The sequence below is a fragment of the Budorcas taxicolor genome, chromosome 11 (genome assembly GCF_023091745.1).
Source record: "Budorcas taxicolor isolate Tak-1 chromosome 11, Takin1.1, whole genome shotgun sequence".
Classification (NCBI taxonomy): domain Eukaryota; kingdom Metazoa; phylum Chordata; class Mammalia; order Artiodactyla; family Bovidae; genus Budorcas; species Budorcas taxicolor.
In genome coordinates, this window is record NC_068920.1 from 52104375 (window position 1) to 52119665 (window position 15291).

The 15291-nt window shown below is 57.8% G+C and overlaps 1 protein-coding gene across 1 annotated transcript in view; it reads left to right on the forward strand.

Moving 5' to 3' along the window:
- COL11A2 (collagen type XI alpha 2 chain) overlaps positions 1 to 15291 on the forward strand; it is a 30571-nt gene that overhangs the window by 2440 nt on the left and 12840 nt on the right. The window contains exons 2-30 of the mRNA XM_052648115.1: positions 380 to 529; positions 649 to 859; positions 1648 to 1810; positions 4800 to 4991; positions 5822 to 5899; positions 6543 to 6605; positions 7258 to 7437; positions 9560 to 9619; positions 9719 to 9760; positions 9997 to 10059; positions 10372 to 10446; positions 10863 to 10949; positions 11213 to 11269; positions 11432 to 11485; positions 11575 to 11628; positions 11733 to 11786; positions 11924 to 11977; positions 12180 to 12233; positions 12344 to 12388; positions 12501 to 12554; positions 12909 to 12953; positions 13151 to 13204; positions 13399 to 13443; positions 13545 to 13598; positions 13837 to 13881; positions 14096 to 14149; positions 14274 to 14318; positions 14436 to 14489; positions 14835 to 14942. Of these exons, the coding sequence (XP_052504075.1) occupies positions 380 to 529; positions 649 to 859; positions 1648 to 1810; positions 4800 to 4991; positions 5822 to 5899; positions 6543 to 6605; positions 7258 to 7437; positions 9560 to 9619; positions 9719 to 9760; positions 9997 to 10059; positions 10372 to 10446; positions 10863 to 10949; positions 11213 to 11269; positions 11432 to 11485; positions 11575 to 11628; positions 11733 to 11786; positions 11924 to 11977; positions 12180 to 12233; positions 12344 to 12388; positions 12501 to 12554; positions 12909 to 12953; positions 13151 to 13204; positions 13399 to 13443; positions 13545 to 13598; positions 13837 to 13881; positions 14096 to 14149; positions 14274 to 14318; positions 14436 to 14489; positions 14835 to 14942 (2294 nt within the window). The remainder of the gene's footprint in view (positions 1 to 379; positions 530 to 648; positions 860 to 1647; positions 1811 to 4799; positions 4992 to 5821; positions 5900 to 6542; positions 6606 to 7257; positions 7438 to 9559; positions 9620 to 9718; positions 9761 to 9996; positions 10060 to 10371; positions 10447 to 10862; positions 10950 to 11212; positions 11270 to 11431; positions 11486 to 11574; positions 11629 to 11732; positions 11787 to 11923; positions 11978 to 12179; positions 12234 to 12343; positions 12389 to 12500; positions 12555 to 12908; positions 12954 to 13150; positions 13205 to 13398; positions 13444 to 13544; positions 13599 to 13836; positions 13882 to 14095; positions 14150 to 14273; positions 14319 to 14435; positions 14490 to 14834; positions 14943 to 15291) is intronic.

Genomic DNA, 15291 nt, shown 5'->3' on the forward strand with positions numbered 1-15291 from the left:
CCTGCATGCCAAGCAGCACAGCCAGAAAGTAAATAATAAACTGATTAAAATAGTTACTCGGGCTTTCTTTAAAAAAAAAAAAGAAAGAGAATAGAGATTCATAGGCTGAGAGATGGAGACAGGGAGGGCGTGACAGAGGCCGAGGCTGGGAGGAGGGGTGGTGGTGGGCATGGAGCTGAGTACAGGCCCAACGATGCCTTTTTCCAGGTGACTTTTTTCCCATCCGTGCATGCTCTGTTCAGAAGCGTGGAAGGGCGAGGTGACTTATTTCCTGCAGGGAGTTTGAGCCCCAGGAACCTGATCTCTAGATTCCCAAAGTCCCCTGCGCATGCCCCCCTGGGAGTGCGTGCTGTCCCCTGACCCTCACAAACTCTCCCAGGTGCAGCCCCCGTGGACGTGCTTCGGGCCCTGAGGTTCCCTGCCCTCCCTGATGGTGTCCGGAGGGCGAGAGGCATCTGTCCAGCTGATGTGGCCTACCGAGTGTCCCGACCTGCCCAGCTCAGCGCACCCACCCGTCAGCTCTTTCCAGGTATGGGTGACCTGCCAGAGCAGGGAGAGCCGCGGGCAAGGCCATGGAGGGTGGGGTCAGGGGGGAAGGGGTTGATGGCTCACCTTGCCTCTCCCTCCCCCTGTGTGTCTGTGTCCCAGGAGGCTTTCCCAAAGATTTCTCTCTGCTGACTGTGGTCCGGACCCGCCCGGGCCTCCAGGCCCCCCTCCTGACCCTCTACAGTGCCCAGGGCGTCCGGCAGCTGGGCCTGGAGCTCGGCCGACCCGTCCGCTTCCTGTACGAGGACCAGACTGGGCGGCCGCAACCGCCGGCTCAGCCTGTCTTCAGAGGCCTCAGCCTGGCGGATGGCAAGTAAGTCAGTGTGCTCCTCTGGCCTGTCCGGCCTGTCTCTTAGGAGCTCCCCTCTGGTTCCTGCCCCCAGAACGCCCACCCCCTAATCCTTGTTGTTGTTGTTCAGTTGCTAAGTCATGTCTGACTCTTTGTGACCCCTTGACTGCAGCACGCTAGGCTTCTCTGTCCTTCACCATCTCCTGGAGCTTGCTCAAACTCATGTCCATTGAGTCGGTGATGCCATCCAACCATCTCATCCTCTGTCACCCCCTTCTCATCCTGCCTTCAATTTCCCCCCCTAATCTAGAAAATCCCTTTGGGCTACCACTTGCTTACCCACTGCCCAAACTTTAGTCAAGTCTCTTCTAGCCCAGAGTTTGGGCTTCAGAGATTAAATCCTTGTGCATAGGACTATCTTGTACCTTGGGCAAGTTACTTGAGTGTTTTTTTTTCCTTTTATTTATTTTTATTAATAGAAAAAAACTTTTGATTTTATATTGGAGTATAGCCAATTAACAATGTTGTGATAGTTTCAGGTGGACAGCAAAGGGACTCAGCCATACCTATCTGCTTGACTCTTTTGAGACTTGGTTTCTATGTCTGAAAAGTAGGGATACTAGAATTATGAGAATCAGATGGGAAAGTGATTGCGTGGTGCCTGGGGTATTGTGAGCACTCAGTGAATGGTAGCTACTGTGACTGCTACTGTGTTACCATTGGCTTGTCAGCCTGTTCGTCAACGGCTGCCCAGCCCTCGTGACTTTCCTCCCTGCAGTCGGTCACTGACCCTCTCCTGCTCCCATGACCAGGTGGCACCGTGTGGCTGTGGCTGTGAAGGGCCAGTCTGTCACCCTGGTAATTGACTGTAAGAAGCGAGTCACTCGGCCCCTCCCCCGGAGTGCCCGTCCAGTTCTGGACACCCGGGGCGTGATCATCTTCGGTGCTCGGATCCTGGATGAGGAAGTCTTTGAGGTAACCGCAGCCACGAGAGACAGGGTGCTGGTCCTGCATCTGTTGACTCCCCTCCTGATCTCAGCACTCCATCTTCCTGTGTCTTGACCCTTCACTTTTCCTTTCATAAATGTCTATTTCTACTTCCATCTTCAGGACTACATTTTTTTTTTTTTGTAGAAGAATTAAATGCCCGTTTATATGGCAGGATTGTCCATAGTCATTTATTCCGTCAGGCAGTTTTCATTAGTCCACCCATCCATCCACCCCCTCAACTGACCCATCCACCCATCCATCCACCCCCTCAACTGACCCATCCACCCATCCATCCACCCCCTCAACTGACCCATCCACCCATCCATCCACCCCCTCAACTGACCCATCCACCCATCCATCCACCCCCTCAACTGACCCATCCACCCATCCATCCACCCCCTCAACTGACCCATCCACCCATCCATCCACCCCCTCAACTGACCCATCCACCCATCCATCCACCCCCTCAACTGACCCATCCACCCATCCATCCACCCCCTCAACTGACCCATCCACCCATCCATCCACCCCCTCAACTGACCCATCCACCCATCCATCCACCCCCTCAACTGACCCATCCACCCATCCATCCACCGCCTCAACTGACCCATCCACCCATCCATCCACCCCCTCAACTGACCCATCCACCCATCCATCCACCGCCTCAACTGACCCATCCACCCATCCATCCACCCCCTCAACTGACCCATCCACCCATCCATCCACCGCCTCAACTGACCCATCCACCCATCCATCCACCGCCTCAACTGACCCATCCACCCATCCATCCACCGCCTCAACTGACCCATCCACCCATCCATCCACCGCCTCAACTGACCCATCCACCCATCCATCCACCCCCTCAACTGACCCATCCACCCATCCATCCACCGCCTCAACTGACCCATCCACCCATCCATCCACCGCCTCAACTGACCCATCCACCCATCCATCCACCGCCTCAACTGACCCATCCACCCATCCATCCACCGCCTCAACTGACCCATCCACCCATCCATCCACCCCCTCAACTGACCCATCCACCCATCCATCCACCCCCTCAACTGACCCATCCACCCATCCATCCACCCCCTCAACTGACCCATCCACCCATCCATCCACCCCCTCAACTGACCCATCCACCCATCCATCCACCCCCTCAACTGACCCATCCACCCATCCATCCACCCCCTCAACTGACCCATCCACCCATCCATCCACCCCCTCAACTGACCCATCCACCCATCCATCCACCGCCTCAACTGACCCATCCACCCATCCATCCACCCCCTCAACTGACCCATCCACCCATCCATCCACCCCCTCAACTGACCCATCCACCCATCCATCCACCCCCTCAACTGACCCATCCACCCATCCATCCACCCCCTCAACTGACCCATCCACCCATCCATCCACCCCCTCAACTGACCCATCCACCCATCCATCCACCCCCTCAACTGACCCATCCACCCATCCATCCACCCCCTCAACTGACCCATCCACCCATCCATCCACCCCCTCAACTGACCCATCCACCCATCCATCCACCCCCTCAACTGACCCATCCATCCATCCATCCACCCCCTCAACTGACCCATCCACCCATCCATCCACCCCCTCAACTGACCCATCCACCCATCCATCCACCCCCTCAACTGACCCATCCACCCATCCATCCACCCCCTCAACTGACCCATCCACCCATCCATCCACCCCCTCAACTGACCCATCCACCCATCCATCCACCCCCTCAACTGACCCATCCACCCATCCATCCACCCCCTCAACTGACCCATCCACCCATCCATCCACCCCTGTTCATTTACACACTCAGCCACCTACTCAAGCATTTGGGCTTGTGTTCTCCCACCTGCCTATTCTTCCCCTGCTTAGCCACTCCTTCCTTGAGACCACCCATCTGTTCATCTGTCCTTCCATCCATCCATCCATCCACCCTAAGTCATCCATCTGTCTGCCCATCCATCCAGCTGCTCCTCCACCCTGTCTGCGTGTGCATGGAAGGGTACGTGCATCCCGTTTACCCACCCATCTCTTCACCCCCCGACTCTCCATCCAGCCATTTCTCCATTTCTTCCATCTACTTCCATTTCTGTCTACTCTGTGCCTCTCATTTTCCTCTGTATCAGTCTACCCACACATACACTCACTCACTCATCATCCATCCACCCTCTCCTTCAGTCAAGCGTCTGAGCCCCCATTCACCCACCCAGCCATCTATCCATCTACCCATCCATCCGTCCATGCACCCACCCAGCCAGCCAATGTTTTCTGAATACCTGCTGGCTTAGAGCCAAGGGGAATGCCGAAGAATATCATCAGATCTCTATCATCCCAAGTTCTGCTCTGGAGTTGAGACAGTATTCCCAAGCTATAACCCACCCCATACAGGGGTTTGCTCAGTACCACATGTGGGCACAAGTATATGCCATTGGAAATCAGAATTGCCTTCGTCCCGTTTCCAGAGGTCCAGAGAATTCTTATCAACACTGCATTGGAAGGTCAAAGCAACTAAGGTTGGGTCTCCAACCTTAGGTCTCCAGAAGCCCCTGTAAACAGGCTCATGCACAATCACATGGGCAGGGTGTAGGCCAAGAGCTGAACTTGGGGTGGAAGGCTTGAATTCTAGTCCTGATTCTACCACTTGGCATGACCTTGGGCCAGTCACCGTCTCTTGGAACTTTCATGAATGCACTGTGCTTGGAAAATGAGCATGAAGACCCTTGTCCTGCTGACTCTCATCCTTGTCCAGCTGTCTAGTTGTTGGGAAGGTTCAATGGGGTTATGAAAGAGAAGGTCCTTTGAAACCTGCAAAGAAACTGTGTGTGTGGGCGGGCTGGTGCTGGCCGTCTCCATCATGTAGTCTAACCTCTGACCCATGTCCCAGACTCTATGCTGCATCTCTCTGAAGCCCTCTCCGCCTGCCTGCATTCCTGTCCCTTCCTTTTTGCAGGGTGATATTCAGGAGCTCTCCATCATCCCGGGAGTGCAAGCTGCCTACGAATCCTGTGACCAGAAGGAGCTGGAGTGTGAGGGGGGTTGGAAGGAGAGACCCCAGAGACAGCCATCTCACAGAACGCAGAGATCTCCGAAGCAGCAACCACCAAGACTTCACAGGCCACAAAACCAGGAACCCCAGGCACAGGTGAGGGAGCTGGGCATACCCCAAACTGCAGCACGCCCCGGGGAGGGAAGCCGCCACCGCAGTGCCCCAGGGGAATTCCCCCAATGGCCCGTCCAATGTTGGGCTCCTGTTCTCCCTCCCAGTACCCCCTCCCCAACCATCCCCTCTATTCCCATCACCCCGCCCTTCTCCCAGTCCTCATTCATCAACCTTTTTATTTTCATGTAAAAATAAAAAGTCATTATGAAGAATTCATGGCTGGGAACTGTGTCCCTGGCTTGTGTCTCCTCTGCTAGTCTTCCTGGAACTGTCCTTGGGTTTTCCATCTCTTCCTTGAATTAAGAGATTGGGAGGCCATGGAGGGTGGGGGTGAGAACTGGGGGGTGTGGGCAGAGGTTGGGAGAGCTGAGGAGGGAGAGACAAAGACAGGAGAAGTTGAACTGGGGAGACCCAGGAAGAGATGTGGGGAAGGAGTAGGAGGTACAGGCCTGTGCGGGTGAGCGTGCAGGGCCGTCTCTGGCCCCTGCTTGCCCTGGGAGGGGCAGGAGCGGGGGCTGTTGGTGGGGGTGGGGGGAAGGGCGGGGAGGCCCTGAGTGGGGTGGAGTCCTGACAGCTAGAGTGACAAGTGTGATCTGGGGTCAGTGGTCTGAAGGTTGGAGGCTCAATCTCTTAATCATGTCTGCTTCTGTCCCATGTTCGGGACTCACCCCCCTTCCCCACCCCCCTTCCCACCCCATCTCTCTCCTAACTCCTATCCCTCCATCATCCCCAACTCCCATCCACCTCCTCTTCCCCCTCCCCCTCCCCCACCCCCTTCCCACCTGTTCCCACCGCCCCTCCCCCAACCCCAGTCCACTGAGTCTCTCTACTATGACTACGAGCCCCCCTATTATGATGTGATGACTACGGGCACCACCCCTGATTATCAGGTAAACTTGAGGGACCCCTTCCCTTCCCCTGTTCTCCCCACCAACCCCTTGCAAACGTCTAAGACACTGTCCTCCCCTTCCCACTTTGGGGAGAGCCACGTTGTATCTAGATTAAGGGCGTGTGCTCACTGCCCCTCCCATGTCTCTCCACTGCAGCGACCTCCAAGCCCCAACCACAGGGCTCCCCCTCCCCCCAGGGGGCGTCGGACCCCTCCCCGAAAGCCTGCCCCTCCTGCCAAGAGGTCAGCGGCCCGGCAGGCGTCCCCCTCACCAGACCAGAGGCCCTCTCGAAGTGAAGGTTCCAGCCCAGCCCGGGGCCAGCCTCCCCTCTCCCGGCACCCGGCTCAGCAGGCAGCTCCCCCCACTGCCCAGGGCCCCCCCAGGACCAGAGGCAGCGGTTACCGGCAGGTAGAGCCGGGGCATCCAGATCTCTGCCCCCGAACCTCTCTGACCTCAGAGATTCACTATCCCTGAACTGTACCCCCTCCAAAGGGGCTGCAAGATCTGAGACTGCCCCCACCCCCAGCACAGACAGATGCTGCCCTCGGACGGGCCAGGACGGGCTGCTGCTTGGCCTCCTTTGCTAACCTCTCTCCTCCTTCCCGCCCTCTGCTCCTCTCCCCTCCCTTCCCCTTGGGGGTAGGAGCCCACCCCAGGTGAAGAGGAAGGAATCCTGGAGTCAAGCCCTTTGCCGCCCCCTGCGGAGGTAACTCCATCCCCACCCTTTCCCCAGTTAGGGCTGGTGGGCGTCTGTGGCCTGCCCCCCTTGCCCTAGGGCGTCTTGATGAACCAGCCCCTCTTCTGGCCGGAGGCTCTTTGCCTCTGGTCCGCGATGCTATCTCCTGGCTGCTCCGGATCTCTGGGTCTGCTATCTCTTGGGACAGCCGTTCTTCCGCAGTGTCCGTGTCCCTGCCTTTATTCTTTGGCTCTGGGGTCGTCCCCTTCCACGTTGTCAACGGTTGCACTTCTCTCACATTTCCGTTCCCAGGAGCCATTTTCTGTCCAACCCTGTCACTGTCTGTCTTTCCACCAATTTCTTTGGTTGTTCCTTGGACCCCTTCTTCCATCATTATGTCCATGGACTGTCCACTCTGTGTCCAGCCCTCTGGCCACCCTTCTCATTACCCCTCCCTTCTTCCAGCCACGCCCACTTTCTGGACCTCTCTCCTCGCTGGGGGCCTTTGGTGGCCGTCCCCCTTCTCTTCAATGGCTCCCCTTGCTCTTCTTGGGAGGAAAATTGGCCCCCATCACCCTCAGTACCCTTTGGGCTGGAAGTTATCACACCCTGGGGTGCAGGGGAGACCTCCTCTTAGCCCTAATGCCCTCATCTACCCCTCTCCCTCCCCACCCCCGGGAAGGAGCAGACAGATCTGCAGGTCCCCCCCACAGCCGACAGGTTCCTGACAGAGGAGTATGGGGAGGGTGGCGCAGAGCCCCCAGCAGGGCCCTACGATTACACCTATGCCTATGGGGACGATTACCGCGAGGAGACGGAGCTTGGCCCTGCCCTGTCTGCGGAGACAGCCCACTCGGGAGCCGTAAGTCCAGGAAGCTCCTCTTCCACTCTTGACCTCCAGCGGGAATCACTTCCTGTTGTCTTTGGTTGTTGTCTGTCGTCTGAGAGCTACTTCCCACCGGTGGTGATTTGCCATTTTTTGTTCACGTGGATTGTATCTGTTGCTTGAAAAGATTACTTCCTGCCTTCCCTTGTCAAATGTCTTACTCTGTGACTCCTTATGGTTCCTTCTGTCTGAAGCATTTGGTGTTTTTTCAATCCTCTGGCCACTTGCTGTCTTTCTCGGTCCCTTCCTATCTCCATCAAGCTGGATTTCATAGGCTTTCGGTCATAAGCCCCTGTCATATGTCCATTTTCAGTCTGTCTCCATCATTTCTTCTTGATCAAAACCATTTTTTATCCATGTTGCTGCCAAACAATCTGTCTTTCTCGGTCACATTTTCTAACCTACAGGCCACTTCCTGTCTGTCCCCTCTGGTCCCAGTCATGACATCCATTCAGGTGACTGTGGCAGATTGGACTGGAGGGGACTAATTCTGTGTGTTTCTGCTCTAGTTTTTCATGCTGTTTTATCCTCTGATAATAAGCCACTTCATATGTGTCTCCAGTCATCCAAATCACAAAGTTTCCATTGTGGGTCTAAATATTTATCATGGCCACTTGCTGTGTATCTGTTTTCTGAAAGATGTGTGTTTTCTGGAAGAATTGTCTTTCTTTGTCGTAATCCATTTCCCAGAGTCACTTTCTCACTTTCTGTCTTGTTTTGTGAATTTCTTTTCTTTCTTGGTTGTGGCAGCCATATTGTTATTGAAGGTCCACTTCCTGGATCCTCTTTCCTTGGCTGCTTCCTGTCTTTCCCACCACTTTCTGTTTATCTGGTTCATTTTCTAACCATCTTGGCCATGTTTGATTTTTTTTGGCCCTGGTATCATTCTTGCTTCCAAGAGTTTGTCCCTTTGTTCTGTCTCCCTTAATTGTGTCCTGTGTCTTCAGCCATTCCCTGTCAGTGGGTATTTCCCGTGCTCACTTCATCTTCTGCCTGCCTTGCCGTCAGAGCTCTCTCCCCAACCCTGCTGCCTCATTCCACCCTCTGTGCTCTAATATTGCCACCCTTGACCCTCTGCTGCCTTTCGCTTATGCCGGAAACTTAGGATTGACCTGGGATATGGGAGAGTTTGGAAAATGATCATTATTGTTTGGTCAGGATGGAGGTAGAGGGGATATTTTGAAGATCTTTGTGGAGAGAGTCGGGGGACGTGGTAAATAAATATCCCCCATTCTCCCTGTCCTTATCTTGGTTGTGGCCCCAGAGCTAGGGGTGGGCATTTGACTGGAAGTGTGGAAGAGAGGCTACTGGTAGGCTCGAAGTTTAAATGAGGGTTAGAGGAAGGGTCTAGCTTCCATGCTGGGAGCAGCGCTGGAAGGAGCTGAGGGGCTCTGTGCCGGGGCTTGAGTAACTGAGCCCAAGTTGTATTTTTTCAAAATCCAGTTATAAGCTCCAAGTTGGAAGTATCAGTGGGGACTGCTCTCCAAATATACTTAGAGTATGAATGTCTAATCTCTGGGGAGTTTTAAACTTGTGAACCCCTTGAAATTCTAAGTAAAATTATGTGCATAAGGGAATACCCTTTTTCTTTTCTGGAGAAAGACACTGTAGATTATGTCAGATTCTCATATGGATGCATGACCTTCCCCAAACCCAAGTAAAAATCTATCAAAATCTTAGAATCTTACTTGGTGAGTTGAGTTAAAGGTGAGGAAGTTGATGGTTTCTTAAGGTCCTAAGGAAGTGTGGGGGATAAGGTGCAGTCCTCCAGGAGAGTGTCTGGGAAGATTGGGGGTCTGGTGTCCCAGGAACTGTCTGGAGACCTTCCTGAGAGAGGTTCTCAGGGAGATGGGGAGGGTGTGTTTGCTGAGGTGGGGCAGGGAATTGAGGGGTGGGGAACCCCGAGATCTCCCTTGGCAGACCTGGGAGGTCTGTGAAGAGGGAGTCTTGGAGGAGGACCAGGGAGTTTGGGGGGTTAGGTCAGGGAGGTCTCCAGAGGACCTGTGACTGCACCAGGTTGAGGGCAGTCCTGGTGGGGGCAGTCCCAGTCGGGGCTGCTCACGGGCCCCACTGGGGGTTACATGTGTGTCTCCCTCAGGCTGCCCGTGGCCCCCGGGGGCTGAAGGGAGAGAAGGGGGAGCCTGCGGTGCTGGAACCTGTAAGTCACTCTGGTCACTGAGCAGAGGGCAGTGGGAAGAAGGGAAGGAGGTGGGGTGCTAGCCCTATAGCCTTTGACTTTTAACCTTTGGCTCCGCAGGGCATGCTAGTGGAGGGGCCCCCTGGTCCAGAAGGCCCTGCGGTGAGTTCTAGCTGTGACCCCCCCCCCCCAACCTCCATTCTTTTTGCAGAAATGCTTCCTACCTGCTCACCTGTGCCTTCCCAGCATTGGCCCAGGCCTCCTCCTTAGAACTTGGAGCATCCTTCAAATCAGAGCTTCCCAGATCCCCAGATTTCTTCTGCTGAGACCACCCCCAGCCACATACCCCTCTTCCATCTGACCGCCCACACCTGACCCCCTCTTCTTGTGTTCTTTAGGGATTTCCTGGTCCCCCTGGTATCCAAGGCAACCCAGGCCCAGTTGGAGACCCAGGCGAGAGGGTATGAGAGCATCCTGTGGGGCGGGGAGGGCTGCAAAGGAGCCGCTGGTATCCCGGGGGGTACCATTCTCGGTGATTTCTCATCAGCTGGTTGGTTACTGATGGAGGGGCTGCTGTGCCCTCAGCACCCAGAAAAGAAGGCAGCGTGTGGTTGGAGGGGGAGCAGTCTGGTGTCTCACTGTTGATTTTCTCCATGACATGTTTCTCCATGGGGTGTGGGGAGATCTAGGGAAGTCTGCACCTATTCCGTTGAGGAGGGTTTCAAGATGATGCCAGGGGCCTAACAACATGCTGTCACTCCGTCTTTCTCCAGGGCCCCCCAGGCAGAGCCGGGCTCCCTGGATCAGATGGCGCCCCTGGCCCTCCCGGAACATCCCTCATGCTCCCCGTGAGTGGTCTTCTGGGCTTTGTGGAACAGGCTGAGGAGAGGGCAGGGAACCAAAAGGGGAGGAAACCTAGGAGGAGTCTCTCGGGACAATCCACCCAAAGAATGTGATCATCGGGGTGGAGGGTTTAAGGCCTCATTGATGACCTAGAACCAAACATGGAGCATCTAGAATCAGGCAGAAAATCCTAGATTTCAGGGAATCTAGGAGGAAGAGGCTGAGAGTGAGGGAGGGAGACAGGAGCTAAATTTCTGAAAGCCTCTGAGTGATGACCTGGAGCCCGGGGGAGACACTGGAGGAGGGCTTAGGGTGTCTGGAACCTGGGAGATGGGGGCCCATGTGCTGGGTGATGCCTCTGGTTTCGGGGCTCTCATGGACTTCCTGGAAGAATCTAGACTTTCTTCTTCTTGCCCCACAGTTCCGGTTCGGCAGTGGTGGGGGTGACAAGGGCCCTGTGGTGGCAGCCCAGGAGGCCCAGGCCCAGGCGATTCTGCAGCAGGCGCGGGTGAGTAGGGCTGGGGGTCTTGCGAGGGGGGCGGGAGGGGTGTGGTAGGCGGAGGAAGGCACTAGGAGGGGTTGGAAATGTAGGTCGGTGTGACTGTAGGGCAGGGAGAGGTCTGGGTTGGCTTGGGGGCTGACAGGGAGGTTGACGACGATCAGGGCAGCGGAATGAAGGTAAGGGAAGAAGGGTGAATCTGGCAGGTGACCCGGGGTCTGGGGTGCTCCTGCTGCCTGTGCTCAGTTCTGCCGTCTGCTCTGCCCCCCTAGATGGCCCTCCGAGGACCCCCCGGCCCCATGGGATACACAGGTCGCCCTGGCCCCCTGGTGAGTGCGTGGGGTGTTATGATAGGGGGTCCTTTATCCATGTGTAGGGGTATGGACAGTCCTGGAAAAGGACCAAGTTGAGAGTTACTTTGCTGCATTGAGGGAAGGCTCTGCAGCCACCGATGGGCGTGTCCTTCAGCAAGCCCCCCTCTCTCCTCACAGGGACAACCCGGGAGCCCTGGCATGAAAGGAGAGTCTGGAGACCTGGGACCTCAGGTGGCAGCCTCCCCCGACCTGGTCCCCAGCTCAGTGCTGCCCCCCGCCAACCTGTACCCACTAACCCTGCCCCTGTCTCTCCCTCCTAGGGTCCCAGAGGACCTCAGGGCCTCATGGGCCCTCCTGGCAAGGCGGGGCGAAGGGTGAGTGACTGGGGTGGGATGGGAGGGGGTGGGGGATGGAGACAGGGTACAGGGGGTGGAGGGCTGGGCCCCTGCTTGCTCTGACACCTCCCCTGCATCCCCAGGGCCGAGCGGGTGCTGACGGAGCCCGAGGGATGCCTGGGGAACCTGGAGTGAAGGTAACAGGCCTGGGCCCCTCTCTGATGCCCACCCAAAACTCCCGAGCTCGTCTGTTTCCTGGGGATAGCCCCGCCCCACTCAGGACTTGATGGGAAAGGGGCTGGCACCTCACCTGGGCTGCCCCTCTCCTCCTTAGGGTGACCGAGGATTTGACGGCCTCCCAGGGCTGCCTGGGGAGAAGGGACACAGAGTGAGTATTGGGTCCATAGGGTGTCGTGATGGGGGCAGACCTTCCCTGGAGGGGAAGGGAGGGAGGGATCTCGAGGCCAGGGAAGGAGGCTGACGGTCCCAGCAGGAGCTGAGAGAAGGAACTTCCTTGGACCCTGAAGATGGTCTGTATCTGTCTGTGTTGGGGACTCTGTACCCCTCTTACCTGGTGGCCCATTTTTCAGGGTGATACTGGTGCCCAGGGCCTTCCTGGGCCCCCTGGTGAGGATGGAGAGAGGGTAAGTGTTGCAGCCTGCGTGGGCGGGCGGGGTGGGGGCCGGGGGGGGGGTGCTGGGGCTGGGGGTGGGGGGTTCTGGAAGGTGAGGCTGCTTCACATGTCCTCCTCCAGGGAGACGATGGAGAGATCGGGCCTCGGGGGCTGCCTGGGGAGTCGGTGAGTGTCGGAGGGCGGGGAGCGTGGCTCAGACCCCAGAGGAGGGGCGTGGGCATGAAAGGGACGCGCTCTCTCACCCACGTGGTCCTGTTTTCCCCTCACCTGAACGCAGGGACCTCGAGGTCTCCTTGGCCCCAAAGGCCCTCCTGGGATTCCTGGACCCCCGGTGAGTGACTGTCCCTGACTCTGACCCTGCCCTCTCCACCTTCCCTGAATGCCTCCCCGCCCCGCCCCCACTGCTCCTTGAGCCTGCACCCGAAGGTGACCACGTGGGCCCATATCCTGTAGTGCATCAAACACTTTGGGCATAGCAAAAAAAAAAAGTCCTCAAGAGAAACAAAACAAAGCCCCACAAACCCACAGACCAGAGCCCCATGCCCTGTGGATCCGGGCGGCCGTGTTTGCTTAGGTTTGGGATGAACTGGAGGGCGGCTCCCGCGCGCCTGCCCGGTCCTGTGGGGATGGCCTGGCTTCGGAAACCACAGGTCTTTCCCGGACTCACGCCCCTCTCATGTTTCAGGGAGTCCGAGGCATGGATGGCCCCCATGGTCCCAAAGGTAGCTTGGTAAGTGACGGGCATGGAGACCCCACCCGACCCTCCGCCCCCCGCATCTCTGCCGAGGCCCTCGTCCCTTCGCCCCTTTGACCCCCTCCTGCTTCCGGCGCTTGCCCCCTCGTCTGTCCCTCCTGGGACTCAGCTCCTCTGCCTAGTGTGTTCTGTCCCCATTTCCTTCTGACCCCTGCCTGGCTGCCTGTTTCCAGGGACCCCAGGGAGAACCAGGACCTCCCGGACAGCAGGGGACCCCCGGGACCCAGGTGAGTGGTCCTGTCTGCCCCCCCAACCTGAGGGGCTCCCCCTGCGCTCCCACAGTGGGTCAGACACTGCGTGGGGACTGGAAATGAAGGGCCTCAAGTCTTTGCCACTTGTGCTGTGAACTAGGGCTGCTGGCTGGGGGAGAAAGTGGGGCCCACCCCTGGGGGCCCCTGTGACGTCTGTCTCCGGTGTCTAGGGTCTCCCCGGGCCCCAGGGTGCCATCGGCCCTCATGGAGAGAAGGTAAGTGACTAAGGGATCTGGGGGACAGTGGGTGTGCTGAGGCGGGTTGCAGGGAGCCCCCAAATGTCTGGCTGGGACTGAGTGTCCTTGTCTCCCTGCAGGGTCCTCGAGGGAAACCAGGGCTGCCTGGCATGCCCGGCTCAGATGGACCCCCGGTGAGTGCCCCCACCTCTTCATACAAATCCCCCTTGACCCTCCACCCCAGGGAGTGACTTGCAGGCACCTCAGTGAGTATCCTTACGGAGTGTCCCTTGCCCTGGGAAGTCACTGGTGATGCTGCCAATGGTCAGTCAGCTTCATTAGGTCCCGGGGGCATTTGGGTCCAAGAAGTGTAGAGAGGGATGCAGGAAGTGTCAGGGACCAGTGGTCACGCTCTCCTTCCCCTACCCCCAGGGTCACCCGGGCAAGGAAGGCCCTCCTGGAACCAAAGGAAACCAGGTAAGCTCTTCCATGCCCCTCGCATCCCCTGGCGGGGTTGCCACCCAGACCCGGGCATCCAAGTCCTTGGGATCTCCTCGTATCTTCACGTGGCTCTGACAGTCCACCCCCTGCAACCCTCTCCAGACTCCGACTGCTCACTTCCCTTTCTCCCACCCTGGGGCGCCCTCAGTGACCCCAAGACCCTTTATCGACCCTCTCTGTCCTCTTGCAGGGGCCATCCGGACCTCAGGGTCCTCTGGGGTACCCCGGACCTCGGGGCATCAAGGTAAGAGACCAGCCGGCTGGGAGAGGAATGCTGAGGTCAGGGCAGCCAGCCGGGCCCCAGAGCTTGGTCCTGCCAGCCCCACCGCCCCTCCTGACCACTCCGTCTGTCCCCTCTCCAATTCCAGGGTGTGGATGGAATTCGGGGTCTGAAGGGTCACAAGGGTGAAAAGGTGAGCAATGCTTCTCAGCCCCAGCTCCCCGCTGCCTTCCGCCCCCTCTCCTGCCCGCCTCTGCCCACCCCTCCTTCCATCATCCGTGATGTCCTCTCACTCACTCATATTTCTCAGGGCGAGGATGGCTTTCCTGGCTTCAAAGGGGACATGGGTGTGAAAGGCGACAGGGTGAGTAGAGACCTCCTCATTGCCCCCCAACTCCAAGTGCTGGTGACCCTCCCCTTTGAGCCCCCAGTTACCAGCCTCACTCCACCCCTGGACTGCCCATCTCCAGGCTCCCTCGAGGATCTGACCTCCCTTTAGAGCCCGATCCAAGCAGGACCCAGCCCCGCGCTCTGTGACCCACCGGCTGGCTGATCGCCGCCCTCTCCCTGCCCCTTGGGGCTCCTCGTCTTGCAGGAACTCCAGGGACGTCCACCGACCCCACCAGCCTCACTGGGGCCCGCCCCCCATCTCGGGGCTCAGCTCCCACCCCGAGCCCCGACGTCTCACCTCTCTAATCCTCTCCCCCAGGGCGAGGTCGGAGTCCCCGGCGCCAGGGGCGAGGATGGCCCTGAGGGGCCGAAGGGGCGCACTGGACCCACGGGGGACCCCGGGCCCCCGGGGCTCATGGGCGAGAAGGTGACGGGGGCGAGGGGGCCAGTGTCTACACGCTCTGGGGCATGGCGGGGGTGAGGCCTGGGGTGCTGGGGTCAGAGCGGGTGCGGGGACACCAATGGCTGAAGCCGGAAAGTCAGTCACAGATGAGCGCGCATTAATCATGCTCCTCTCTGCGTCTGGCACCCCCCAGACACTGACGGGGGGCTACATAAGAAGCCTAGGAAAGTCCCCATCATAAAGAGTTCACAACAGATTCGTGGGGACATGCAGAGAGGCTGTCACAGGGTTCCTGGGGGTGCCAGGCAGAGGGAAAGTATGTGCAGACTCAGACCAGTAGGTACTCCGAGAAGGAACAGAGCTGGTGAGGCGG